Consider the following 24,679-nt stretch of genomic DNA (forward strand, 5'->3'; position numbering starts at 1 on the left):
TGGAAATGTTTCCATGTCCACAGCATATTTTCTGGCCATTCACGAAAGTCCCGCTACATTCAAGTGCAGAACCTGCAGAACTTTCATAGGCTATTAAGTTGATAAAAGACAGAAATCCTTTTCATTCCCCTAAAACAACTGTCCATGTTAAATATTCCTTTATACTCTTTTAGAATATACTCTCTTTTTGTTGTTCTGCCGAAGCGCCCAGGGGCGTTCTCTGCAGTCCATGGGTGCAGAGGGGGAGAAGCCGCTGAAATGCGCCGTAAATCCAGCAGACGAGGTGAATGAACTCAGTGAATTCAGCTCAATGAATAGAACCGATTGGCTCCAAAGAGAAAATCTGAATGTGTTTGCATACCAGCTCCTTTTATACCCGTATGTCCGGGGGAGTGGCATGCAAATTCCACTCACCAATTTCCATTGGCCTTTTTTCAAAAAGCAGAGGTGTTTGGGGCTCCCAAGAGTGACCCCTAGTGTCACTACATCGACACAACGTCGAGTGAGTGACAGATAGGGAAAGGCTATTTCTAAAACTGACAACTAATATTTCTCTGGCATACGTAGGTTGCAGAACTTATGCCTATGCAGAAGAATGTTGGCATGAAGCCCTCTCTGTAGACAGGGCTTTGTGTCTATAGACCCTTTCCTGACTAGTACAGTTTGTGTCACAGGCATTCCTTAGTCCGGTTGTTTGATGACACGGGTTGACCAATCAGTAGAAAGGTGTGTTTCATGCCCACCCATATGTGCAAAACAAATATTTATCTATTTTCTACCCACAAACAATTTTGAAAAACAATGCTGCGCTTGATAACTCATCGTCTCCCCAGGTCCCGAATAAGAGGTCAAACTCGCCCTGAGACGAGGCAGTGTTCTCATCCAAGAGCCCAACCGGGGCAAGCGAGCGTGCTGAGGATCTATTTTCTACCCACGAACAATTTTGAAAAACAAACTTTCAAAAATGCACATGGCTGTTCTATGTACCTGTAGCTTTGGTCTTCAGCAGTCAACACCCGATCACATTTTACCACCTACTGGTGAGAACTAATAGCACCAGGTTGAGATTGTGCATCAATAATCTGCTGCTTTTCCTGCAGTTCCCGGATGTGGAAGTTTGAATTTCCAATCTAACTTGAACCACTGAATTTGAGGAAGCAAATTTTGTTAAGCAAAATATAAGGCCTGAATTTTACTTGTCGAAAAATCTAGATTGTATTTTCAAATGAACTGAATATTTTAGAAACAAACTTTAGAAGGTGAATATTTATTGTTTCATTTTTAATAATGAAATTAATTGTGAAATGTTTTAAATGAAATATACAATGCTTAAAAATACAACTTTGTTAAAATTCAGCCTCCCAAAATGCAAGCACTGTAAATACAACGGATTTAAATGCAAGCACTGTAAATTCGACGCAATTAAATGCAAGCACTGATAATACAATGCATTTTTTTTTTTTTTTTATTAGAGCAATTCAACATGCTTTTATGCTTCAAAGACTTTAGATATGAATATTCTTCCATATGCAAATACCTGTAATATTTTAACCTTTAGTGCATGTTTTTGTCCTTTGTCAAGGTTATTACAATTTTATAAAAATTCTGCAGCTTGAACATTCACATTTCTTAGCAAAAGAGGTTTTAAAGTTCAGCTAATTCCCAATATAGATAAGGAAGGTTGTTGTTCGAATATTTCCTATGAGCTCGGTCTGTCCTTCACTCTTCCGGCTTGGACCTCGTAGCCTAATTTGTTGAGCAAGATATCCTGTGGTGAAGCTGCAAACTATCCTGCAACTCTGGCCTGGACAGACGGCGCTGAAATTCATCAGTGGTAAAGTAGTACATGACTGGATCCAGACAACAGTTCAAGCTTGCCAGACACAGTGTGATGGGATGTATATGAAGCACGGCACTCTTAAACGCACAACTAACATTAAAATTGGATTTGGCTAAAAAGTCTAAAGGGAAAGTGATGTGATAGGGCATGAAACAGACCAGGAACACAGTGGCACAGCTTAAAACCATCTTCAGAGCCTTGTGTTTTTCCCCAGCGTCTTGCAGAACACAGGATTTCTCACGCAGACTTGCTGCGGTAAATAACGTGCAAATGACCACCACAGCCAACGGCAGAAGAAAACCCAAGATTTCTGCAAACGTCATGAGGGACACTCCTAATACCTTGCTCAGTTGCATCATTGGTAGTTCAGAGAAGCAGTGTTCAGGAATGGATGGGTTTTTTCTCAGAAGAGGGAACGGTAAGCATCCTAAACACACGAAAAACCACCCCGCAATGCACAAGCTACGATCCTGCCGTCTCTTTGTTGCACCGCAGTGCAACGGGTGGATAATGAGTCGACAGCGTCTCACGCTGATGCACACCAGGAAGAAGATGCTGGCATACATATTGACGTACTTCAAATAGAAACAGACCATGCAAGCGACCTGACCGAAAGGCCATGACTCGTTGAGATAGTAGTAAATGCGTAGAGGTAATGACAACACCTGCAGCAGGTCAGCGATGGCCAGATTGATCATGAATATTACAGCTTTCTTTGTCTCCTTCACGTAGGCATGGAAAATCCAGAGTGCAAGAATGTTGCAGATCAACCCAGGTACGAGAATGACCGTGTAGAAGATTGCATAAATCCGATGCTGATATATTGATATTCTTTGGTGCTCGATTGTCTCATTGCAAAAGATGTCATTGGCACTCATTTTCCTCTCATTTGACAGAAATTTGAGAATCCTAAAACTCTACAAATGTCCTATATTATTCATCTTGTGTGTTGAGTTCATCTTGCATTGTGCTGTAGATACGAAATAACTCGTTTTCTTACAGTTTCTCAGAGTCTAAGAATCCGAAACATCCATGATCTACAGTGATGGTCAATCAAAACTTGGTTGTTTAAAATATCCTTTAGAAAATCCCAAAATGTGTCTTCTGACATAGTTGCATCCATGCACACACACGTTGTTTTTCAGCTTGAGGGTTGGAGTTTGTGTGTCTAGCTCTGGAAAACAGCATGAACAGTTCTAGTTAGATACAGCATTTGTACATTCTCAACACAGAATTTGCATTTCTGACATGCTTAGAGTGCCTCTATAGAGGTTTATGTGTGTTTTCAATGAGGAGTGACATACTACTGCTGTTTTGCATGTTGTTTTCATATTTATCTAACATTTGTCTAACATCCACACAAGATGTGCAGCTTACATTTCACCCAAAAATCAAAAGATAGAAAACAAAATACAGTATATACATTATATTTTGTTTATAAAGGAAAGGAAGCCTATTTTAGGGCCTTTGCAGTATTTTTTTTATATTTTATTTTTTGCTTTGTGATATTATTTTCATGACAAATAAAGCACACCCCACCCCCAATTTTGTAACGTCTATAATGATATACAGTAAATACAGTATGATATACCATTCTGCTGGATACCGCCATTGGGCCAGCAAAATGGGTTTTTACATTACATTCGTACTAACGGCCATTTAAGGGCTGATGTATTTATTGTGCTCTTAATTTACCCATGATGTCTTTTTTTTTATGTTGTTGATGGTTTTGTGTTTATGTTATCCTGTACAATACACTTTGAAAAGCCGAGTCTGTGTGTGTGCGTTTGTGTGTGTCAATAAACTTGAAATTACAACAGCACAGTTTTTTTAACCCAAGAACTACACTATTTAATATTAGTTGTAAAATTAGAAATTATTTCATTGGGATTCGCGTGGCGCCGTGCAAGGTGCGGTGTGCTCTGCGCACTTTGCTAGTTTTAATGCTATTTGTGTCATAAACCGGTGAGATTCGATACACCCTGATTCTTACTGTCCTAGAAAGACAATATGTAAAAAAATTCAAAATCCTTGGGCTCTGGAGACATTAAAAGACACTTACGTGAACTGATGAACATGTCAGCAATGCTGACGAAGGTTGTTGCAGATTTGGAGGATTTGACTGTAATACGTTGATCAATTACTTCCACAGAGACGAAGTTCTCTGAGCTGGTTACAAGATTGTCGGACGTCGAAAGACGGATCTATTATCTGGAGTCATCGGAGAGAGAATTAACTGCTAATCTGCCAGCGACCAAGATAGACTTGCAATGTGTTTGGGAAAAAATGAAGGATTTGGAGAATCGTAATTGGCAAAATAATGTCCGAATTGTTGGAATTCCTGAGCATGAGGAAGGCAGAGATATGATAAAATTCATAAACGAGCTCTTCTTGAGTCTGCTCAATATAACAGGCCATAAGCTGGAAATCGAACGAGCTCACAGAGTCCCGGCTCAGAGATAGGCTGAGAGAGACAGGCCCAATCAATTCTGGCCAAATTTCTGAGATCATCTGATAAAGGTCTTGTGTTGCGTGACAAGAGGAAAAGGAAAGCTTTCTTGGAAGAATCACAGCATTTTCTTGTTCCCAGACTTTGCGAATTCGACGAGAGAAATGGGATCGATTCAAGGAATGCAAGAATCTCTTACATCAATGGAAGATCGCTTTTGTGCTGATGTTTCCGGCCAAACTGAGAATAGATACTAAGGATGGCCGTAAAGTATTTACATGCCCACAGCAAGCACTGTCCTTCATAAAGACAATGGAGTCCACATGTTGCCGCCTAGTGGACCGTCTCATTAAACATACAATCGACTGTTCGAGGTAACTGGGTGCCTTTATTCATTTTGTGCTTGTTCCACCTAGCGACTGGAGTTTTGTGTAATATATCTTCTTTGGGACAGCTTGTGGATGAATCTGCTCGTTTTGGGTGCTTATGCCACCTGTTGGTTGGAGTTGGTTTTGCTGAATATTTCTTGCAGGACATTGGAATTAATTTGACTGCCCAAAGAACTTAACGGCCCGTTTTTGTTTTTTTGTGCTGGTTCCGCTACCAGCTGGAGCTTGTTTTGTGGAGGAGCACACTTTTGAGACAATTAAGTGGATGAATCTACATGTTTTTTTTTATTTTTATTTTTTTATTTCGCTTATGGGCTGGAGTTTGTTTTTTAGATTATATTCTGTTATGTAATTCTGTTTTACAAATTTTTATATGGCAAAAATGTCAAATGTTAATATGAGTGGATTGTCTCTCTCCACGTGGAATGTGAATGAGTTGGGGCACCCCATAAAAAGAAGGAAGGTTATTTCTTTTCTTAAACGTAAGAAATATGATATTGTGTTTCTTCAAGAAACGCATCTTTCCCCGCAGGTAGCTGAAAATTTGGGAAGATATGGGATGGACATATTTTCTTATGTGCTGGCTCAAGTAAGAGCAGGGGAGTCTATATATTAGTATTTTTTTAACATTTTTTTTATCTCTGTTTGTACTCGGACTTTGGCCACAGGGATGTTTGTTGGGGGTCTGGGTGGGGTTGGGGATTGGGAGGGGGGAAGGGAAGGGAAACAGTGGGGTTTAATGGTTGACTCTGTGTATTAATGTTTTGCTTTGTTATGTGTCATGTTGAGAAGCAACCAATAAAAATGTTAATCTGAAACAGAAATTATTTCATAAATGAAGACATTCTCCGCATCCATAATTGCATGGAGACCGTGTTTGGTCAAAACCACTCATGTAAGATTAATTCCTCCGCAGCCACTGATCTAGAGTTAGTGTTTCACTTCTCACTAGTTATTAAGGTTTGAATTTGAGATGAGAAAGATGATCCTAGACCAACAGTTACGAGCCAGCATTTTCCTGGAGCAACAATCTGAATTCTGTTTATGTTTTTGATTTGCCTACATCATTCACAATTCTTTATGGGAGAGCATATAGTTCATTCCCTCATTAAAGTTGTTAAGCACACAGATTTGAATGCTATTATTTCGATGTTCAAATATTTTTGCTTGGAATTAAAGATTTTAAAGTGATGCATTTCAAACCTTGTTGATTTGTTTTACGGCTCATAAACATAATTCAGCCAGGCATACACCTAATTTATCCATCAATTCATAGTTATGTTGCGTTTGTCAGGTCTGCCTGAACCGGAAACACTTTTCATCTTCTATAACTCTGCATTAAAGTGAATGGCATCTATGCTAATATTATTCTATTTGTTTCCCTGTTTCAACTTTGGGATACATATCCTGCGGTTACCATAGCCTGCCAGATCCAGCTCCAGTCCTGACTGATGTCCAACTCGCACTACTACATGTTGCTGAGTGATGATGACTAACTGCAGCCAGTGCCAGCCAGATATCACTTTGGTCTACTTCAATGGACTTCACAGAGGATGAACTGCTGCCAACTCCAACTGTAAGACATGGGATACTTCATTGGACACTGCCTGAACCTTGGACTTAGGATGGACTTCACCGAAATTAACTGCCACAAGTTTGCAGTCGAATTGAGATGCACCTCACTGACCTCTGCCTGCATTATCTTGGTCAAATGATGGACTACACTCTCTTAAAATGGAATATATAGACAATAAATTAATTGACAACTAAAGCTTTCATCAGCAAAATAACAAAAGACAATGCATCTGTGTGGAATTCCGCAGTTAATTCTGGATGGACTTCAAAGACTTTTAGTCATTAACCTTAGAGTTAATACAAAATCATTTTGTTTAAATACTGACCCTAACCATTTACTTAGTTTATTAATTGAAACCATGCCTTGTTCTAGACATAAATAAGTAATATTGGCATTATGTTCATGCTGTTTAGCCCCAACAATGAGCCTGGTTTCCCCAAGGTTATTTTTCTCCATTTACGAACATCTTATGGAGTTTTGTATTCTTTGCCACAGTCACCTTTTGCTTACACACTGGAGGTCTAAATACAAATATTATTTACTTATTTTTATAAAAAAAAAAAAAAAAAAAAAAGGCACAATCTACAATCATGTTTTTATCAAACCACACAATGATGACTCTTAGACATTACCTGTGTGCACTGAAACGTGTGTGGAAAATCCTGGAAAAATCATTGAATTTAGAAATTGTGTTTTCCAGGCCCGGACATTTCTTGGAAAAACAAGTTAACACTGATTGTTTTGGAAAAGTCATAGAATTTTTTTAAACAAAATATGTTCAGCAATACAATAAGAATTCTTTAAGTTTGGCGCGATCGCTGAGCAATGCGAATAAGCTCTACTCTGAGCCCAAGTGAGGCATTACGCAAAATGCATCGCCGCATAAACTGAGTAGTTTGTGAATAGGCTTAGCGCCATGCGGTGTCACATTTTGCACTTCATTAACGCTTGAGAAGTTCGCTCATGATAGCTTAAGTTCATAATGGATAGTCTACCATTATCATTTAAAAAAAAATAAGTGGGATAAAATTGCATTTTGTTTTTTATAGTATTGCCCTGAAGGAGCTATTTGACATAACAGATACTCACATATACTGTATACCCAAATATAATCTACAAGACAAAATAGTAACGTCATGGTTACTTGTGTAACCTCCGTTCCCTGATGGAGGGAACGAGACGTTGTATCGATGTAGTGACACTAGGGGTCACTCTTGGGAGCCCGAGACACCTCTGGTCTTTGATAAAAGGCCAATGAAAATTGGCGAGTGGTATTTGCATGCCACTCCCCCGGACATACGGGTATAAAAGGAGCTGTATGCAACCACTCATTCAGGTTTTATGCTGAGGAGCCGATAGAAGGTCCGGCCATTTCAGCGGGTAGTTCAGCGTTGTGGCAGGAGGGACACAACGTCTCGTTCCCTCCATCAGGGAACGGAGGTTACACAAGTAACCAGGACATTCCCTGCATGTCACTCACTCGACGTTTTGTCGATGTAGTGACACTAGGGGTCCCTATACGAAATGCCACAATTGGCTGAACTGTGTTACGTGAACTGGCGGTGTGTGGTGGGCAGACTACTGTGTACCTCATAGCCAGCACACCAGGTCGACACGTAACCTCCCCCAACATAGTTATGAGTGTCGAACAGCCCTTTTTGGGGACAAGTCGACTACCCAAGAGATAGAGACAGGCTTAACCCAGTCATGGCCTCTTTTCCCCTTCTCTTTTTTCCACTCCCTAAAAAAGAAGGGGGATTATCTGACTGGGCCGCCAGGTCTAGTCAGGGGGTGTCCCTCCCAAGGGGAAGACACAGCGGAGACCACACCTTGCCCAAAGAGAGGGGGGATATTTAAGTGGAAGTATACGTCACATGGTCTTTCCAACCATGTAGAGAGTCTTCAAGGTAGATCCTGCCCAATGGGGGAGGAGTTACTACAAACATGGAGACTGGGGCAGAGGGGTTCTGCCCAAGGAAGATGCAGTTTGCCAACAGGGAACAAATTAGAGGAAGATTTATATTGCATGGGGTTAGCCTTACAGGGAACCGCCACATGCAGAGCACCTACCCCAGAACAGGACTCTTAGTTAGCACGTGTACTGGGCCGGCAGCGAATCTCTCTGAAAACTCGACTGCCACAGGCTCGGAGGAAGTCAACCAGGGAACACACCCGGCCGGCTATCCCGGGCTTATCCACTTGTGTTGCGTGCCACTACCTTGGACGAAACCGGTTCTACCAGGAGGTTATAGAACCTTGCAAAGGTGTTGGGTGTTGCCCAGCCTGCTGCTCTGCAAATGTCTGTTAGAGAGGCACCTCTGGCCAGGGTCCAGGAAGCCGCTACACCCCTGGTAGAATGGGCTCGTAGCCCTACCAGGGGCGGCATGTCCTGGGCGTGATATGCCATAGTTATGGCGTCAATGAGCCAGTGGGCGATCCTCTGCTCGGAGACAGCACTTCCTTTCCTCTGTGCACCAAAGCAGACAAAGAGCTACTCAGAAATTCTAAAGCTCTGCGTGCGATCCAAATAGATGCATAAAGTGCGCACCGGACACAGCAACAACAGGGCTGGGTCTGCCTCCTCCTGGGGCAGCACTTGCAGGTTCACCACCTGGTCCCTAAAAGGGGTGGTGGGAACCTTGGGCACATAGCCCGGTTGGGGTCTCAAGATCACGTGAGAGTAACCCGGACCGAACTCCAGGCACGTTTCGCTGACAGAGAAACCCTCTTGATGGAAGTGAGTGCAGTCAGGAGGGCAGTCTTCAAGGAGAGTGCCTTAAGCTCGGCTGACTGCAAAGGCTCAAAGGGGGCTCTCTGTAGACCCTGAAGAACTACAGAGAGGTCGCATGAGGGAACGAGGCGCGGTCTGGAGGGATTCAGCCTCCTGGTGCCTCTTAGGAACCTGATGATCAGGTCGTGCTTCCCTAAGGACTTACCGTCGACTGCGTCATGGTGTGCTGCTATAGTGGCAATGTACACCTTCAAGGTGGAAGGGGACAGCCTCCCTTCCAACCTCTCCTGCAGGAAGGAAAGCACTGATCTGACTGCGCATCTCTGGGGGTCTTCCCATCAGGAAGAACACCACTTAGCGAACAGACATCACTTCAAGGCAAACAGGCGCCTCATAGAGGGGGCCCTAGCCTGAGTGATCGTGTCTACCACCACAGGTGGTAGACCTCTTAGGTCTTCCACGTCCCGTCCAGGGGCCAAACATGGAGATTCCAGAGGTCTGGTCGCAGGTGCCAGAGGGTGCCCCGTCCCTGATAAAGAAGGTCCTTCCTCAGGGGAATTTGCCAAGGGGGAGCTGTCACGAGGAGCTTGAGGTCCGAGAACCATGTCTGGGTGGGCCAGTAGGGTGCTACCAGGATGACCTGCTCCTCTTCCTCCCTGACCTTGCACAGGGTCTGTGCAAGTAGGCTCACTGGGGGAAACACATATTTGCATAGGACAGGGGGCCAGCTGTGTGCAAGCGCGTCCATGCCGAGGGGGGCCTTGGTGAGGGCATACCAGAGCGGACAGTGGGAGGATTCTTGGGAGGTGAACAGGTCCACCTGTGCCTGTCCAAATCGATTCCAAATCAGCTGGACCACTCAACTCAAGAGTCTCAACTCTCCCCTGAGGGTAACCTGTCGTGACAGCATGTCCGCTGTAGTGTTGAGGTTGCCCGGCATGTGAGTGGCTCGCAGCGACTGGAAGTGCTGCTGACTCCAGAGGAGGAGCCGGCGGGCGAGTTGTGACATACAACAAGAGCGCAGACCGCCATTGGCACATTCAACTGTCCCAACTTTTTTGGAGCATGTTGCGACCATCTGATTTGAAATTACTGTACATTTTCAAAAAACTATGAAATTCACAAGGAAAAACATCATATAATGTGTAGTTGTAGTGCTTTCAATAAAGTAAAGGGTGAATAAAATTTACAAATCACTCCTTTTTGTTTTTATCAGCATTTTACATACAGTCCCAACTTTTTCGGAATTGGGGTTCTAATATGGTGTTTTGCTTTCTCGATGATCAATGACTGTTTGTGTAATAATTGTGCATGAGTCCTTGCTTTGTCCTAAGCAGTGAAGCTGCCCACTGTTAAAATCCCCCATCTACTGTACATTCTTTAGTTTTTCAGCATCTTCTGCACATTTGAGCTCTTCCCAACGGTGGCTATATGTTGCTGAGATCCAGCTTTTGACACTTAGGACAACTGTGGGACTCATACACAACTATTGCAAAAGATGCAAACATTTATTGATCCTCAAGATGACCACACAAGAACCAAGGGGATGCAAACTTTTCAACAGGATGATTTGTGTAAATTAGAGTCAATTCTGTGTTATGTAGTTTCTGAAGGGCAGTACTACATAAAAATATGATGTTTTATCTCATCTATTTGTATACATTCGGAAAAGGGTGTGAAAACTTGTAAAACAAAAGAGATATGCAAATGTATGCACTTAACTGTATAAATCAAAACTGCATAAATCGTGAAAAACAAAATATAAAATACAATTTACATTTTCACAAACTATGTATACAGTATATATAGTTTGTGAAAATTTATATATTTTTTTTATATTTTGTTTTTCACTGTTTAACCACATTTTATTTGTATTTTTTTAATGTACAAATTCCATGTATCATGTTCTATCCATATGATGTCATATTGCATGTGTAATTATGAGATGTCATGTCAGGTACACATTTTAACACAAAATTCACAACATTGGAACCTAAAATTCTAAATACATTTATGGAATCAAAATCCCTTCAAAAATATTGTGGTCATGGATCCAAAAATAATAAGTGTGAATCAAAATAGTAAGCATGAATCAAAAAATAATAAGCGCAGATTACAAAAATAAACGCAAAAAATAAAAGCGCAGATCAAAATAATTAGCGCAGATCAAAAAATAACAAGCATGAATCAAAAATATTTAAACACATTTAAAATATGCTGCAAAAAAACCCCCAGAAAAATTAAAGCAAAGTCATCAGAATTGCAAACAATATCATGTTCCCTGTCTGTCACTCACTCGACATTGTTTTGATGTAGTAACACTAGGGGTTTGATCTTGAGAGCCCCAATCACCTTTGCTTAATTAGAAAAGGCCAATGAAAATTGGCGAGTGGAATTTGCATGCCACTCTCCGCCCCAGACATACGAGTATATTTTTTCTTCAGAGCCGAATGCATGTGTGTTCGTCCTCTCACTCTTTGCTGCACTGCTGGATTCTTACGCCGCATATCAGCGGTCACTCTCACACGGTTGAGTGCTGTGTTTTCCGTGGGCGCTATGAAGTCTGCAGGTGCTAAAAGAGTATATTAGAAAGAGTATATTTCCTTCTAAAAGAGCTCGCTCATACGCTTGGCGTCTTTTTAAAGATGTCCTTCCGCGTTTGCGTTACTGGATGTGGCCGTTATCTCTCCCCTCTGGATACCCATGAAATCTGCCTCGAGTGTCTGGGGCGCCAGCATGCCGAGGCGGCTTTCGTGGAAGGGTTATGTTCTCATTGCGAGAACATGCCCATGAGAACGTTGCAGTCACGGCTCATTTCCTTCTTCATGAAACAAGGAGCCACCGTGGCTGCTCCCCAACCCGGTCTGTCCTGGGCTGACGCTCAGCCGGCCAGTTCGGCAAGCACCGCGGGCGATCTGGATGTGGACTTGGGAGTGTTTCCGCTGGCTCAGCCCCCACGGACGAGCTGTCAAGCGATGCAGGCGGTCTGCCTCAGGGCGGGTTTAATGTGTCGTTCGCGGCTCACGATGAGGATGAGCTTTCAGTCGCGGCATCGGAGGTCACCCAAGGGTGGTAGAGCACAGGATGAGTTGGATGCTGAGATGGCAACCGTGCTTGCCTGGGCGGCTGCGAACATCGGGCTGAAATGGAACCCTCCACCCTGCCCTGAGCTTTCACGGCTGGATGATTGGTTTCTGGGCTCGGAGCACGACTCATGGCCGTGCCCCGCCCCGGTGCCTTTCTTCCCGGAAGTGCACGAGGAGCTAACGAAGTCGTGGAAGGCACCTTTTACTGCCCGTACATGCTTCACGGGCTCATCCACTCTGACTACCCTCGACTGTGGAGTGGCTATGGGATATGTCGAGCTTCACCAGGTAGAGCGCGTCGTAGCGGTGCATTTATGCCCGCAGGGCGCAGCCACCTGGCGCAACTGACCAAGGCTCCCTTCCAAAGCCTGTAAGTTCTCTTCCTCTTTAATGATGAAGGCTTACAAGGCCGCGGGTCAGGCCGCTTCCGCTCTGCACACCATGGCCATCCTGCAGGTCCACCAGGCCAAGGTGCTATAAGACCCTGGGTAGGACTGACCCAGGGCTGATGCAGGAACTGCGCACTGTGACCGACCTCACCTTACGTCACGGCACGTGCCCTGGGGCGGACGATGTCCACACTTGTGGTCCAAGAGTGGCACCTGTGGCTCAACCTTGCAGAGATGCGTGATGCTGAGAAAGTCCGCTTTCTTGATGCGCCCATCTCCCAAGGGGGGCTTTTTGGCAACACCGTCGAGGATATCACCCATCAGTTCTTGTCAGTGAGAAAGCAGACCGAGGCAATTAAATACATCCTGCCGCCTTCAGGCCACCGAGGTCCCACACCCTGTCTGCTTCTTGCCAGAGCCGTTCCCCTGCAGTGCTGGCCCCGGCTCCTGTACCATCAGAGCCCGCAAGCCGGCCTCAGAGATAAAGATCCTCCCATGGGAAGTCGGCTCTACCTGACCATCAGTTGGCCCCCAAGAACCCCAGATGGGCTTCGAGGTGGTCCTGACATGGCCCGCCCAGGGATGAGGTGACCGCTCCTGACCGGTCTGGCCCGGGACATCTCTCCAGCCCCACCATCACCCCTGGGCCTCGGCACCCACATGGTCAATAAAAGAGCAGTTTCCTCATTCCCTGGGCCAGCGCACTCGCAACGGCCAGGCGCTGGAAGTCTTTCCGGTCAATCAGGCGAACTTGAATACTTCCCGTTCCCTCGTTCTCCGTCGAGAGACAGCTGGACAGGTAAGTGTGCTGCTCTCTGGGGCCGCTTGCCCGTCCCAGTCACCGGCCACCGTTGTGGGCTTTTGGAGCAGCACATGCCCCCTGAGCTGTCTTCCAGGTGGGGCACCTCATCTGCCTTGCCGCGAACCACCCTGCATGGGAACGGTAAGTCCAGTAATCCCCCTGGTGCCGCTGTCACGGAGGCTGGAGGCCTGGTTAGAGCTCTCCAGCCCCTCACGGTGGCTCATCAGGACGATTCGCCTCGGCTATGCGATCCAGTTCGCCAGAAACCCGCCCCGCTAAGGGAGAAGGGCATACGCATTCTCAATTATCTCGACAACTGGCTAATCCTAGTTCACTCATGAGATCTATTGTGAACACACAGGGATCTTGTGCTTCAGCACCTCAACTGACTCAGGCTTCAGGTCAACTGGGAGAAGAGCAAGCTTTCCCCTGTGCAGAGCATCTCTTTTCTCGGTATGGAGAAAACACTGAGGAGGCTCCGGCCGTTGATTCAGGCATGTCACATGTCACAACTCGCCTGCCGCCTCCTCCTTTGGAGTCAGCAGACCTTGAAGTCTCTGTGAGTCACTCACCGGGCGCCCTCAACTGTGCAGCGGACGCACTCTCACTGCAGGTAACGCTCCGTGGGGAGTGGAGACTCCACCCCCATGTAGTCCAGCTGATTTGGGAGAGATTCGGGGAGGCACAGGTAGACCTGTTCGCCTCCCAAGACTCCTCTCACTGCCCACTGTGGTACTCCCTGTCCGAGGCCCCTCTCGGCATGGATGCCTTGGCGTACAGCTGGCCTCGGGGGCTACACAAGTATGCTTTCCTCCTGTGAGCCTCATTATACAGACTCTGTGCAAAGTCAGGGAGGACGAGCAGCAAGTCCTGTTCATTGCGCTGTACTGGCCCAACCGGACTTGGTTCACGGATCTGATGCTCCTGACAAAAGCACCTCCCTGGCACATTCCCCTGAGGCAGGACCTTCTCACTCAGGAGCAAGGTACGCTCCAGCACCAGCGGCCGGACCTCTGGAATCTCCACGTCTGGCTCCTGGACGGGATGATAGCAGGTCTTCCATCAGCAGTGGTAGACATGATCACCCCTCTACAAAGCGACTGTATGCCTTGAAGTGGCATCTTTTCGCTAACTGGTGTTCTTCCCGTGGGGAAGACCCACAGAGATGTGCCATCGGGTCTTTGCTGTCTTTTCTTCAGGAAGTGCTGGAAAGACGGCTATCTTCCTCTACCCTGAAAGTGTATGTGGCTGCCATAGCAGCTCACCATGATGCACTGGATGGCAGTCCCTCACGACAGCGTGACCTGATCAACAGGTTCCTCAAAGGCATGAGGAGATTGAATCCTCCTAGACCATGCCTGATCCCCTCTTGGGATCTCTCTGTGGTCCTACCTGCCCTACAGAGAGCCCCATTTGAGCCCCTGGAGCAGGCTGAGCTCAGCACTCTGTCTCTGAAGACGGTCCTCCTGGTGGCGCTCACTTCCATCCAAGAGGGTGGGGGACCTGCAGGCACTCTCTGTTACCAGCGAATGCCTGGAGTTCAGGCTGGTACACTCTCACGTGATCTTGAGACCCCGGCCCGGTTACATGCCCAAAGTTCCCACCACTCCTTTTTGGGACCAGGTGGTGAACCTGCAAGCACTCCCTTCAGAGGAGGAATACCCAGCCTTGTCATTGCTGTGTCCAGTTCATGCCCTGCGCATCTATCTGGACCGCACACAGAGGTTTAGACACTCGGAGCAGCTCTTTGTCTGTTTTGGAGGACAGCAGGAGGGGAAAGCTGTCTCAAAGCAGAGGTTGGCCCATTGGATTATGGATGCCATTTTCTCGCATTCCAGTCTCAGGACTTGCCGTGCCCCTTGGGGGTCCAGGCGCACTCCACTAGAGGTGTTGCATCCTCCTGGGCACTGGTAAAGGGGGCCTCTCTAGCAGACATATGCAGAGTTGTGGGTTGGGCTACGCCCATTACCTTTGTGATGTTTTATAACCTACGCATAGACCCGGTTTCGACCCAAGTGTTACGCTGTAACAGCAGGTAGACCGGGCGGCCCATTGGGTGTACCATTTGCATTGTGCCTTTCCCCTTTTTCAAAGGTGATAATGTGCGCTCTTTGTCCACAACAGATCCCCGTACCATTAATTCTTTAACACTGTCTGGTGACGAACTCGGCAGAGGAGTAATTCCACCAGGCCCAGTACTCGTGGTATTACCCTTTTCAGGTGAGCCCATGTGCTTGGGCTCAGTGCTCCATGCATGGTGATTCCCCTTTGGTAATCCCGTATGATGAGTTTCCACTGTTCGGTTTCCCTCTTAGGTGAAACCTGTGTTTCCCCTCGTCAGAGCTTTCTCTGTCTCAGCCACTGTGCTGCGTACTCTCTCTGTAGGTAGGATCCTCCTGTGGTATCATTCCATATGTGTACTTCCCCGTTGGTAAGTCCATGTGAGGTATGCTCCACATGTTAGCCTCCCTCCGGCAAGATGTGGTCTCCATAGTGCTCTCCTTCCTGGAGAGGGAAGAGCACTTCCCAGCGCTATTCTAGAAAGTGCTTGGTGGGAGATTGTTTAACAGCAAATTAAGAAAGGCACCGCCGGTAGCCTACTTGGGTAAATGTCTTCTCCCCCCTTAACTGGACTTGGGAGATGCCTTACCTAACTCGCTGGAAGGTCACAACATGGTTGAGTGCTCACTGCGAGGCACGCAGCAGCTTGACCGTATCCACTCCTCCGTGCCTCATGACACGGTTCAGCGCCTGTGGCGTTTCCTGTTGGAACCCCTGGTGTCACTACATCGAACACAATGTAGAGTGAGTGACAGAGAGGGAACGTCTTGGTTACTGATGTAACCTCTGTACCCTGATGGAGGGAACGAGACATTGTGTCCCTCCTGTCGTGGCGCTGAACCAGCCACTGACATGACCGGGACTCTCTATTGGCTCCTCTGCATAAATCTGAATGAGTGATGCACGCCATCTCCTTTTATACCCATATGTTCGGGGCGGAGAGTGGCATGCAAATTCCACCCGCCAATTTTCATTGGCCTTTTCTATTTTAAGCAAAGGTGATTTGAGCTCTCAAGATCAAACTCCTAGTGTCACTACATTGACACAACGTTCATTCCCTCCATCAGGGAACAGAGGTTACATCAGTAACCAAGACGTTTTCCTTGGTTATAGTACTGTTTTTTCTGCTCTCTGACAATTTTGCACATATTTTCATTTTTTTGTATGCTTATGCTGTATTTTTCTTTGCTTTTGTTTCCAAGTTCTGCGCTTGATTTTCCAAAACTTGTGAGTAGTTTCATGTAAATCAGGGGGCGTTTTGCGTCCCTATTGGTTCACTAGTTCTTGATCGACAGCTCCTCCTCTAGCCAATCATTCTTAGGGGGGATGGTCAATCGATGGCTGCTGCTCAATCGCATGATGGTAGATGTAGATGGATAACCGTCAGCTGGCAAATCCTGGACAATCACAGGTAACTGAATATAACTATATTATTTGTGGTTGAGAGATATGCTGCTTGTGTGTCTGTTTTGAGTATATTCTGCCAGCTCTAGGAAACAATGTGTTGTTCGAGTAGGCCATTATCATAGTCCGTTAACACATGTATTGAGTCAGATGAATTTAGTTAGCAGAGTCTTTAGGCATTATTTAAGACTTCTTTGTTTGTTGGTTATTGGCTGCATATCTAAAAAAAAAACAAGGCTGGGTTAGTGTGGATGTTTGATGCATGATTTTACTAGCTGTACCAATGTAGTCGCGAGTTCAGAACCCAACTTGATCTGCTTTTCCATGTTGCTGAATGCGCCGTTATGTACTGATCCTACATTGGCATCGTTGGCACAGCTACATGTAGTTTCTTTTTCCATGATACTGCAGTGAAATCAGAAATAAGTGACCAAGCGTCCCACGTCAATAAATAATACAAAAAAGTTGGCTTGACGTTGGATGTTCTTTATTCACAAATAGTTGCAAATTTAGGGACCATCTCTAAAGATACAGGCAACATTGGAGCATACATATCTAAAACATTTACAAACATTTCCATAACATAGAGTATACAACTTCAATAACATTTGAAACAAATTACTTACAGTCACACAACCAACTCCAAAGTGTGCATGTAGGTATCAGCAATAATGCACACCTTGTAGATTTTTGATATAATTAAAAAAAAGTCCAATTATATGTAAGCATCTCTATATTCATCAGTATTGTAATAGGCCTTTGTGTCGGGATCTGGATTTTATTTCTGTCAGCTGGCCGCCAGATAAGACCCTTTTGGATATAACACATTTTTGTATTTGTGTGAAATTTTTTTCCCCAACCTTCAGTACTTCAGTAACTGTGTTTACAGTATATAAAGTTGATGTATCTTTGTGTAAATTTAATAGGCTACTCTTGTTTGGGTGAGGCACAAAGAGCCTGCAAAGCAACATACAAACAAGCATTTCCTGACTTAAGATAATAATTATGACATCAAGGCCTATTACAATACTGATGAATATAGAAATGCTAACATACAATTGGAAATTTCTTTTAATTATATCAAAAATCTAAAAGGTGTGCATTATTGCTAACACCTACACGCACACTTTGGAGTTGGTTGTGTGGCTGTAAGTCATTTGTTTCAAATGTTATTGAAGTTGTATACTCTATGTTATGGAAATGTTTGTAAATGTTTTGGATATATATGCTCCAATGTTGCCTGTATCTTTAGAGACAGTCCCTAAATTTGCGACTATTTGTAAATAAAGAACGTCCAACGTCAAGCCAACTTTATTGCATTATTTATTAACGTGGGGACGCTTGGTCACTCATTTCTGATTTCGCTGCAGTATCATGGAAAAAGAAACTACACGTAGCCATGCCAACGATGCCAACGTAGGATCAGTACATAACGGCACATTCAGCAACATGGAAAGCAGATCAAGTTGGGTTCTGAACTCGCGACTACATTGGTACAGCTAGTAAAAACATGCATCAAACATCCACACCATCCCAGCCTTGTTTTTTATTTTTTATTTTTTTGTTTTTTTTAAGATATGCAGCCAATAACCTACAAACAAGGAAGCCTTAATGCCTAAACTAAATTCAGCTGACTCGATACATGTGTTAACGGACTATGATAATGGCCTACTCGGACAACAAATTGTTTCCTAGAGCTAGCAGAAAATACTCGCATTGGAGTGACGTCACCTCCCCTCTTTGAATGATTCTCTAGGCGAGGAGCTGTCGATCAAGAACTAGTGGACCAATGGGGATGCAAATGCCCCCTGATTTACATGAAACTCTACTCACAAGTTCTGGAAAACCAAGCACAGAGCTTGGAAACAAAAACAAAGAAAAATACAAGGTAAGCATACAAAAAAATGAAAATATGAGTAAAACTGACAGAGAGCACAAAAAACAGTAATATAACCAAGGAAAACATGAAAACATGAAAAAAAAAATTACAAATCTGATGACTTCTGTTGTTATTTATTTATTTTTATTTATTTATTTATTTGCAGCATATTTTAAATGTGTTTATATAATTTTGATTCATGCTTGTTATTTTTTGATCTGCACTTATTATTTTGATCTGCACTATTTATTTTTGCGCTTATTATCTTTTTATCTGCACTTATTTTTTTATTCATATTTTTGGATCCGTGACTGCAATACTTTTGACGGGATTTTGATCCCATATACATTCCCCACATCTCAACATTTAAGTGCTTGTAGGCTATTTCGTAAAATGTGCAGTGTAGCTGTATGAATGTGGCATTGTCTGATTTACCTCAATGTTTGTGGGGAAATGAACATTCACAGTGACAGAAAAACACCTAATTTACATTTTCACTTGTCACTCTAAGAAATGTATCAGCTTCTTTCAGCTCGTTGTGAAAACACATTTTTTATTTGGGCATTTCTAACTTGCGCTGACTGACAGGACGATAAAGAGCATGAGCGCCAAGCATCTGACGTCATCGCCATGGTGGGCTGATACATTTCAGCTGATTTGTTGAAAGACTAGAAAGAAAGTATCGTCAAATCAACGTGCGACGCAATGAAATTGATTCTCTTCTCTGTAAACGATACCAGAGACAATAGTGAGAAGGACAATGAGGATATTTAATTAAAGGGGAAAGTGAGCCTACCAGCTGAAACTGAGACATAATTACATTTTTTAGAGAATTGTCGGGACACTGGGACATACCTCTTAAAACCGGGACTGTTCCGGGTAAACTGTGTCCTGTACTGATTTAACATTAAATGCAAATATGTTCCCTTTATTACTGAACGATTCCATATTATACATGACAGTTTATATTTTGAAGAACAGATGAAAGAAAAGCCATCGATGGACATGCCTGACCGCAGTTTCTTGAGTGCTTCTCACTGAATTTGCATATGAAGAATTTCTCTCTCTGTGTCAGTCATTGCCTATTAAGTGACATTGCAGCTAAATAGGGCCCCCATAGCCACCAGGGGCCCCTCTACCACGGGTTTCAGTACAGCCAAATAATTATTTGCAATAAGTGTAAATATCACTGGGCACACAGCCCGGCTTTATACACTGCAAAAATCCGATGGAACCTATCAAAACTATTAAAATGACTGCATATGCTTTGAAGATAAGACCTGGAGAGAAGTATGTGAATTTGACCTTCCTTGGCTTAAGATCTGATGTGACAACATTAGTAAGACAACTGTTCAGTTGTGTGTGCCATCTGGGTTCATTTATCTTAAATAAAAATTATCACAAAAGATGTAAAGAAAGCGCCAAGGGGAGTGTGAAAGTAAACGGTGTTCTTGTCATGATTGGGGCGCTCACTAAACGTTGGGCAGTGCAGAAAAGGGGGGGCTGGCGGGTGAACGCACACCTTTCCAGGTCTGAAATGCATGGTTGTTGGCTCTTTCCAGCCTCTCAGCATTTCATGGGCTGGCTGAAAGCCAGGGTTATGGCGGCTTCTCGGTTACCCATTTCCTGGACCCGAAGAGACCGCTCTAAACCGCACTTTGCATTTAAATACAGCAGTGACGAGGTACCATTACTTGACACAGGTTCATTTCTTCCCACTGACAGCCATATAGTTAAGTTCAGTCACATACACTGATGTTGTTAGAATATATAATTTTATATGTTTATTATACACTAGTGTGCAATAGTATATGCCACTAGTTACAGCAAGTGCAAATATCATCTGTAGCCAACCATGCCTTAATTTGGTAATTTAATTCTTTTTTATTCATTTCCACATAACTTCATTAAATATATTTATTAATTTGTGCATGTGGTGTTTGTTTTAATAATTATTTTCTTTCTTTTTTGTACTTCTGAAGTAGATATACCTTTGCTGATAAACTACAGTTGATAGTTTTGCATTTTTAAGATTTATACTTTGGGATAGACTTGTTTATTTGCACATTTTAAACTTGCTTAGTTATTGATGTTGGGTGTGTTTGTATAGGTGTACTTGTAGGTAGGGAGGCCCCATTCTGAAAATTTGCTTAGGGCCCCCAAAATGCTAGGGCTAGGCCCTGGTGTCAGTGATCTGAAAACATAAATTTTTTGCAATAATTTTTGTCTTATTTGTGAGCGCTGCAATAATCTCAAACCATCTCGGGAGGTGCTTGGAGTTTAATTAACAATACATCCAGTGGTTAACTTTTTACTGTACAAGCATAGCCTATATACTGGTATATTTTCCACTAGTTGTTTGAATAGGAAAAAAATGGATTGTAAAAAATCGAAGTGGGTATTAAAATGCTGACAGTGAGACATCCAAAAGATGTGGTGAGAGGACAAGACAAAGCAAAAACAGTGTGAACAAAGTGTATAATAATAATAATAATAAAGAATAATTAAATAAATAAAACTTTCTTGAATTATTAAAGCAAATGATGTGTGTCACTGTGGTATTGTATAAGGTATTTAGTGGTATTGTGTAATGTGTATATTTTGACTGTTATATACACAATGCTGATTTTTTTTGTTCTTTTTTTTTTTTTTTTTTTGCAAATGGGTAGAAACTGGGGCTGTCAATCGATTACAAATTTTAATCAAATTAATTACATGATATAATGAGTAATTAATTGAAATAACCGCAATTGATTGCATATATACATATTTGCTGAGAAAGCCCCTCAAATAACAATAATACAATAATAACAATAATATTTATTATAATAAAAAATAATAATTCAGACAATTAAAATGCATTACATTATTGTGGTAGACAAGTATTGATAAGAAAAAAAATGGCTTTAGAAGGCAATATATGTATTTCCATATTATTGAACATAATCCTATAATTGGCCTACATTTCCCAGCAATCCATTTTGCAATTGAATTAGACAATCTATCAGAGATGCATTTATTATAAGGGCTTTTTGTAAGGATGCGTCAATGTAAACGTGCTTCAGACGAACGCTTTTAGAGCACTTTGGTTGCGTCGCGCCATAAACACAGCGTTTTTTCGGTCGCTGTGTAAAGTTAAACATGGTTTGAAACTTAGAAAAACATGTCTCGAGATCTGTGTATTTGGAATTGCCCTTCGTTTGAGCAGAATCAACAATGATAGCCTGATGTTCACATTGCTTTTGTAATCTCAAAGAATATTTTGAGAATGAAGTCAAAATGACCAGAAACAGCGTGTCATTATCACACCAATAAAATGCTGAGCCAGCAGCTTCATCAATGCAAGAAATGGATGTGGATGATTTAGTTAAATCATACTTTAGTTTAGGATTTAGCAACAAAGAAATCCTTTGTCATCTTTGGCACAACGCAAATTATTATTGGGATCCCAACACTGCAGCTGTTATGAATTGAATTTATTCAGGAGAAAGAACCAGACAGATGTTTGCGCAGTCCCGCTCGGCGTGGGTGATGCTTGGTCTGGTTTCCCGAAACTCTAAGTTGAACACTAGTAGCACTTAAATTGCACTTACTACAGCATGTTTCCTAAAAGCATCGTTATCTAAGTAGCATGTCAAAACGCTCAAATTAACTAGCGCTATGACCCGCTTTTAGGTCCATAAATTACTGCACGTATTGTTCTCGCATATTTCACAGTTTATCAGATACAAAGGAACATTTAATAAATTATATTAATATATTTTGATCATTGGAAAGCCATTGTACACAGTTTCAGAAGATAAAAAAGTGTTGAAAAAATCGCATTGAAATAGGCAGTCCGAGACTCCCGTCTAGGGCCTGTAGGCTTACGACGTCACTGGCGACTAAGGCCTATGGTGCCGTTGGACAGGCCGCCTCCGCCCTGCATGCCATGGCTCTCCGGCAAGTGCACCAAGCCAAGGCGCTGAGAGAACTGCACGAGGGTAGTTCTGACCCGGGATTGATGCAGGACGATCAATGCAGGCGATCTCGCCCTCCGGGCGACGAAGGTCACGCCGCGGTCTCTCAGGCAGGTATTGTCCACCCTGGTCATCCAGGAGTGCCACCTTTGGCTCAACCTGGTCGAGATGAAGGAGGATGACAAGGTACAGTTCCTAGACGCCCCCATCTCCCAGGCTGGGCTATTCGGCAACACCGTTGAAGACTTTGCCCAGCAGTTCTCGATGGTTAAGAAGCAGATGGAGGCTATCCAGCACATTCTGCCACGGTGCGGATCAAGATCCTGCACCCCGTCTGCTTGTTGCCAAGGGCATCTCCCTGCGGCAGCAACACCGGCTCCGCCGCAGCCCACCCCAGGAGGCCGGTCCCGGCGTGAAGCCACCCGCAGGAAGCAGATGCCACCCGTCTCACAGCCCACCGCTAAGAACCCGAGGAAGCCTTCGAAGCACCCCTGAGACAGGCGACCCAGGGAGACGGAGACCCGCTACAGACCTGGAGCTGGTAAACAGACCACTCCATCTGCTGGTGGAGGGCCGGGTGGAGAATCCTTGTTTTCCTTTCCTTATGATTCACATTTTCAAGAAAAGAAAAGTTTCCTCACTTCCTGTGTCACACATTCGATGTCCATGGCCGTTGTTATCACAATCGCTGGGAACCTCACCTTTATGGCAGGCATGGCACTCCGGAGGCAGGCCCCCCGACCCTGTGCGCCCAGCTGTAGCACAATTGCACACATGCCAGGACGGTTGCGACAGGCCTCGAGGACGATTTCCCTCCTCCCCCGTCCAGGACCGGTCCTATGGTGGGTATACGGAACCAGGTAAGTGCTTCAATGTCCCCAGACTCAGCACGGCCAAGCTTCCGCACTGGCTTCAGACTCGAATCACAAGATGGGCATGGTGCCGCGAGGCATATCGCGTGGCCATCACACAGATCTGCCGCTGCCTGTACAGCCCTTGGACAGACCTTGAATTTCTGTGGGCAGGGGTCCCCTTAGTGCAGGTGTCCAGGTGCATCGTGGTTACGACAGACACCTCCAAGCATGGCTGGGGCACCGTGTGCAACGGGCATGCAGTCGTCGGCTCCTGGACATGCGTTGGCATATCAACTGCCTCGAGTGCTGGCAGTATTGCTCCCTGTGGAGGCTTCGGCCATTGATCCAGGACAAGCACGTATTGGTCCGGATGGACAACACGCGACGAGAGTGCACGCCACCTTGGCAGTTGATGTGCGATACCGTCGCCATGTTGCAACCCGCCCGCCGTCTCCTCCTCTGGAGTCAGCAGCAGCTCAAGTCGTTGCGTGTCACTCACATCCCGGGCGACCTCAGCAGACACGCTGTCGTGGCAGGTCACCCTCAGGTGGTCCAGCTGATTTGGAGTCGATTCTGTCAAGTGCAGGTACACCTGTTCACTTCCCAGGAATCCTCCCACTGCCCACTCTGGTACGCCCTGACCGAGGCTCCCCTCGGCACAGATACGCTGGCACACAGCTGGCCCCAGGGGCTACGCAAGTATGCGTTCCCCCCAGTGAGCCTACTTGCACAGACGTGTAAGTTCAGGGAGGACGAGGAGCAGGTCGACCTACTAGCACCTTACAGGACCACCCAGACTTGGTTCTCAGACCTCACGCTCCTCACGACAGCCCCCCCTGGCAAGATGGGGCACCATCTGCAGTTGACGGTAAGTATTTAGGGAAGCACGACCTGGTCATCGGGTTACTTAGAGGCGCGAGGAGGCTGAACCCTCCCAGACCGCGTCTCGTCCCCTCATGGGACCTCTCTGTGGTCCTTTGGGGTCTACAGGGAGCTCCATTTGAGCCCCTGGAGTCAGTTGAGCTAAAGGCACTCTACTTGAAGACTGCCCTCCTGACTGCGCTCACTTCCACCAAGAGGGTAGGGGACCTGCAGGCGTTCTCTGTCGGCGACACGTACCTGGATCTCGGTCCGGGATACTCTCACGTGATACCGAGACCCCGACCGGGCTATGTGCCCAAAGTTTCCACAACCCCGTTTCGGGATCAGGTGGTGAACCTGCAAGCGCTGCCCCAGGAGGCAGACCCAGCCGGTGCGTGC

General features: G+C 44.8%; 1 protein-coding gene across 3 annotated transcripts in view; it reads right to left on the reverse strand.

Annotated features, from left to right (window-relative positions):
• Positions 1 to 892: 892 nt before the first annotated feature.
• The window catches only part of LOC127413331 (probable G-protein coupled receptor 174), a 28,500-nt gene continuing 4,713 nt past the window's right edge, over positions 893 to 24,679 (reverse strand). For 2 of the 3 annotated variants that reach the window (XM_051650384.1, XM_051650386.1), the window contains exon 2: positions 893 to 3,014. In XM_051650384.1, the coding sequence (XP_051506344.1) occupies positions 1,747 to 2,718 (972 nt within the window). In that variant the 5' untranslated portion in view covers positions 2,719 to 3,014 and the 3' untranslated portion in view covers positions 893 to 1,746. Of the gene's footprint in view, positions 3,015 to 6,095; positions 6,253 to 24,679 lie in introns of all 3 variants that reach the window. The other variant, XM_051650385.1, reaches the window with a different exon arrangement.

Source organism: Myxocyprinus asiaticus, chromosome 22 (assembly GCF_019703515.2).
Source record: "Myxocyprinus asiaticus isolate MX2 ecotype Aquarium Trade chromosome 22, UBuf_Myxa_2, whole genome shotgun sequence".
In the NCBI taxonomy this organism is placed as follows: domain Eukaryota; kingdom Metazoa; phylum Chordata; class Actinopteri; order Cypriniformes; family Catostomidae; genus Myxocyprinus; species Myxocyprinus asiaticus.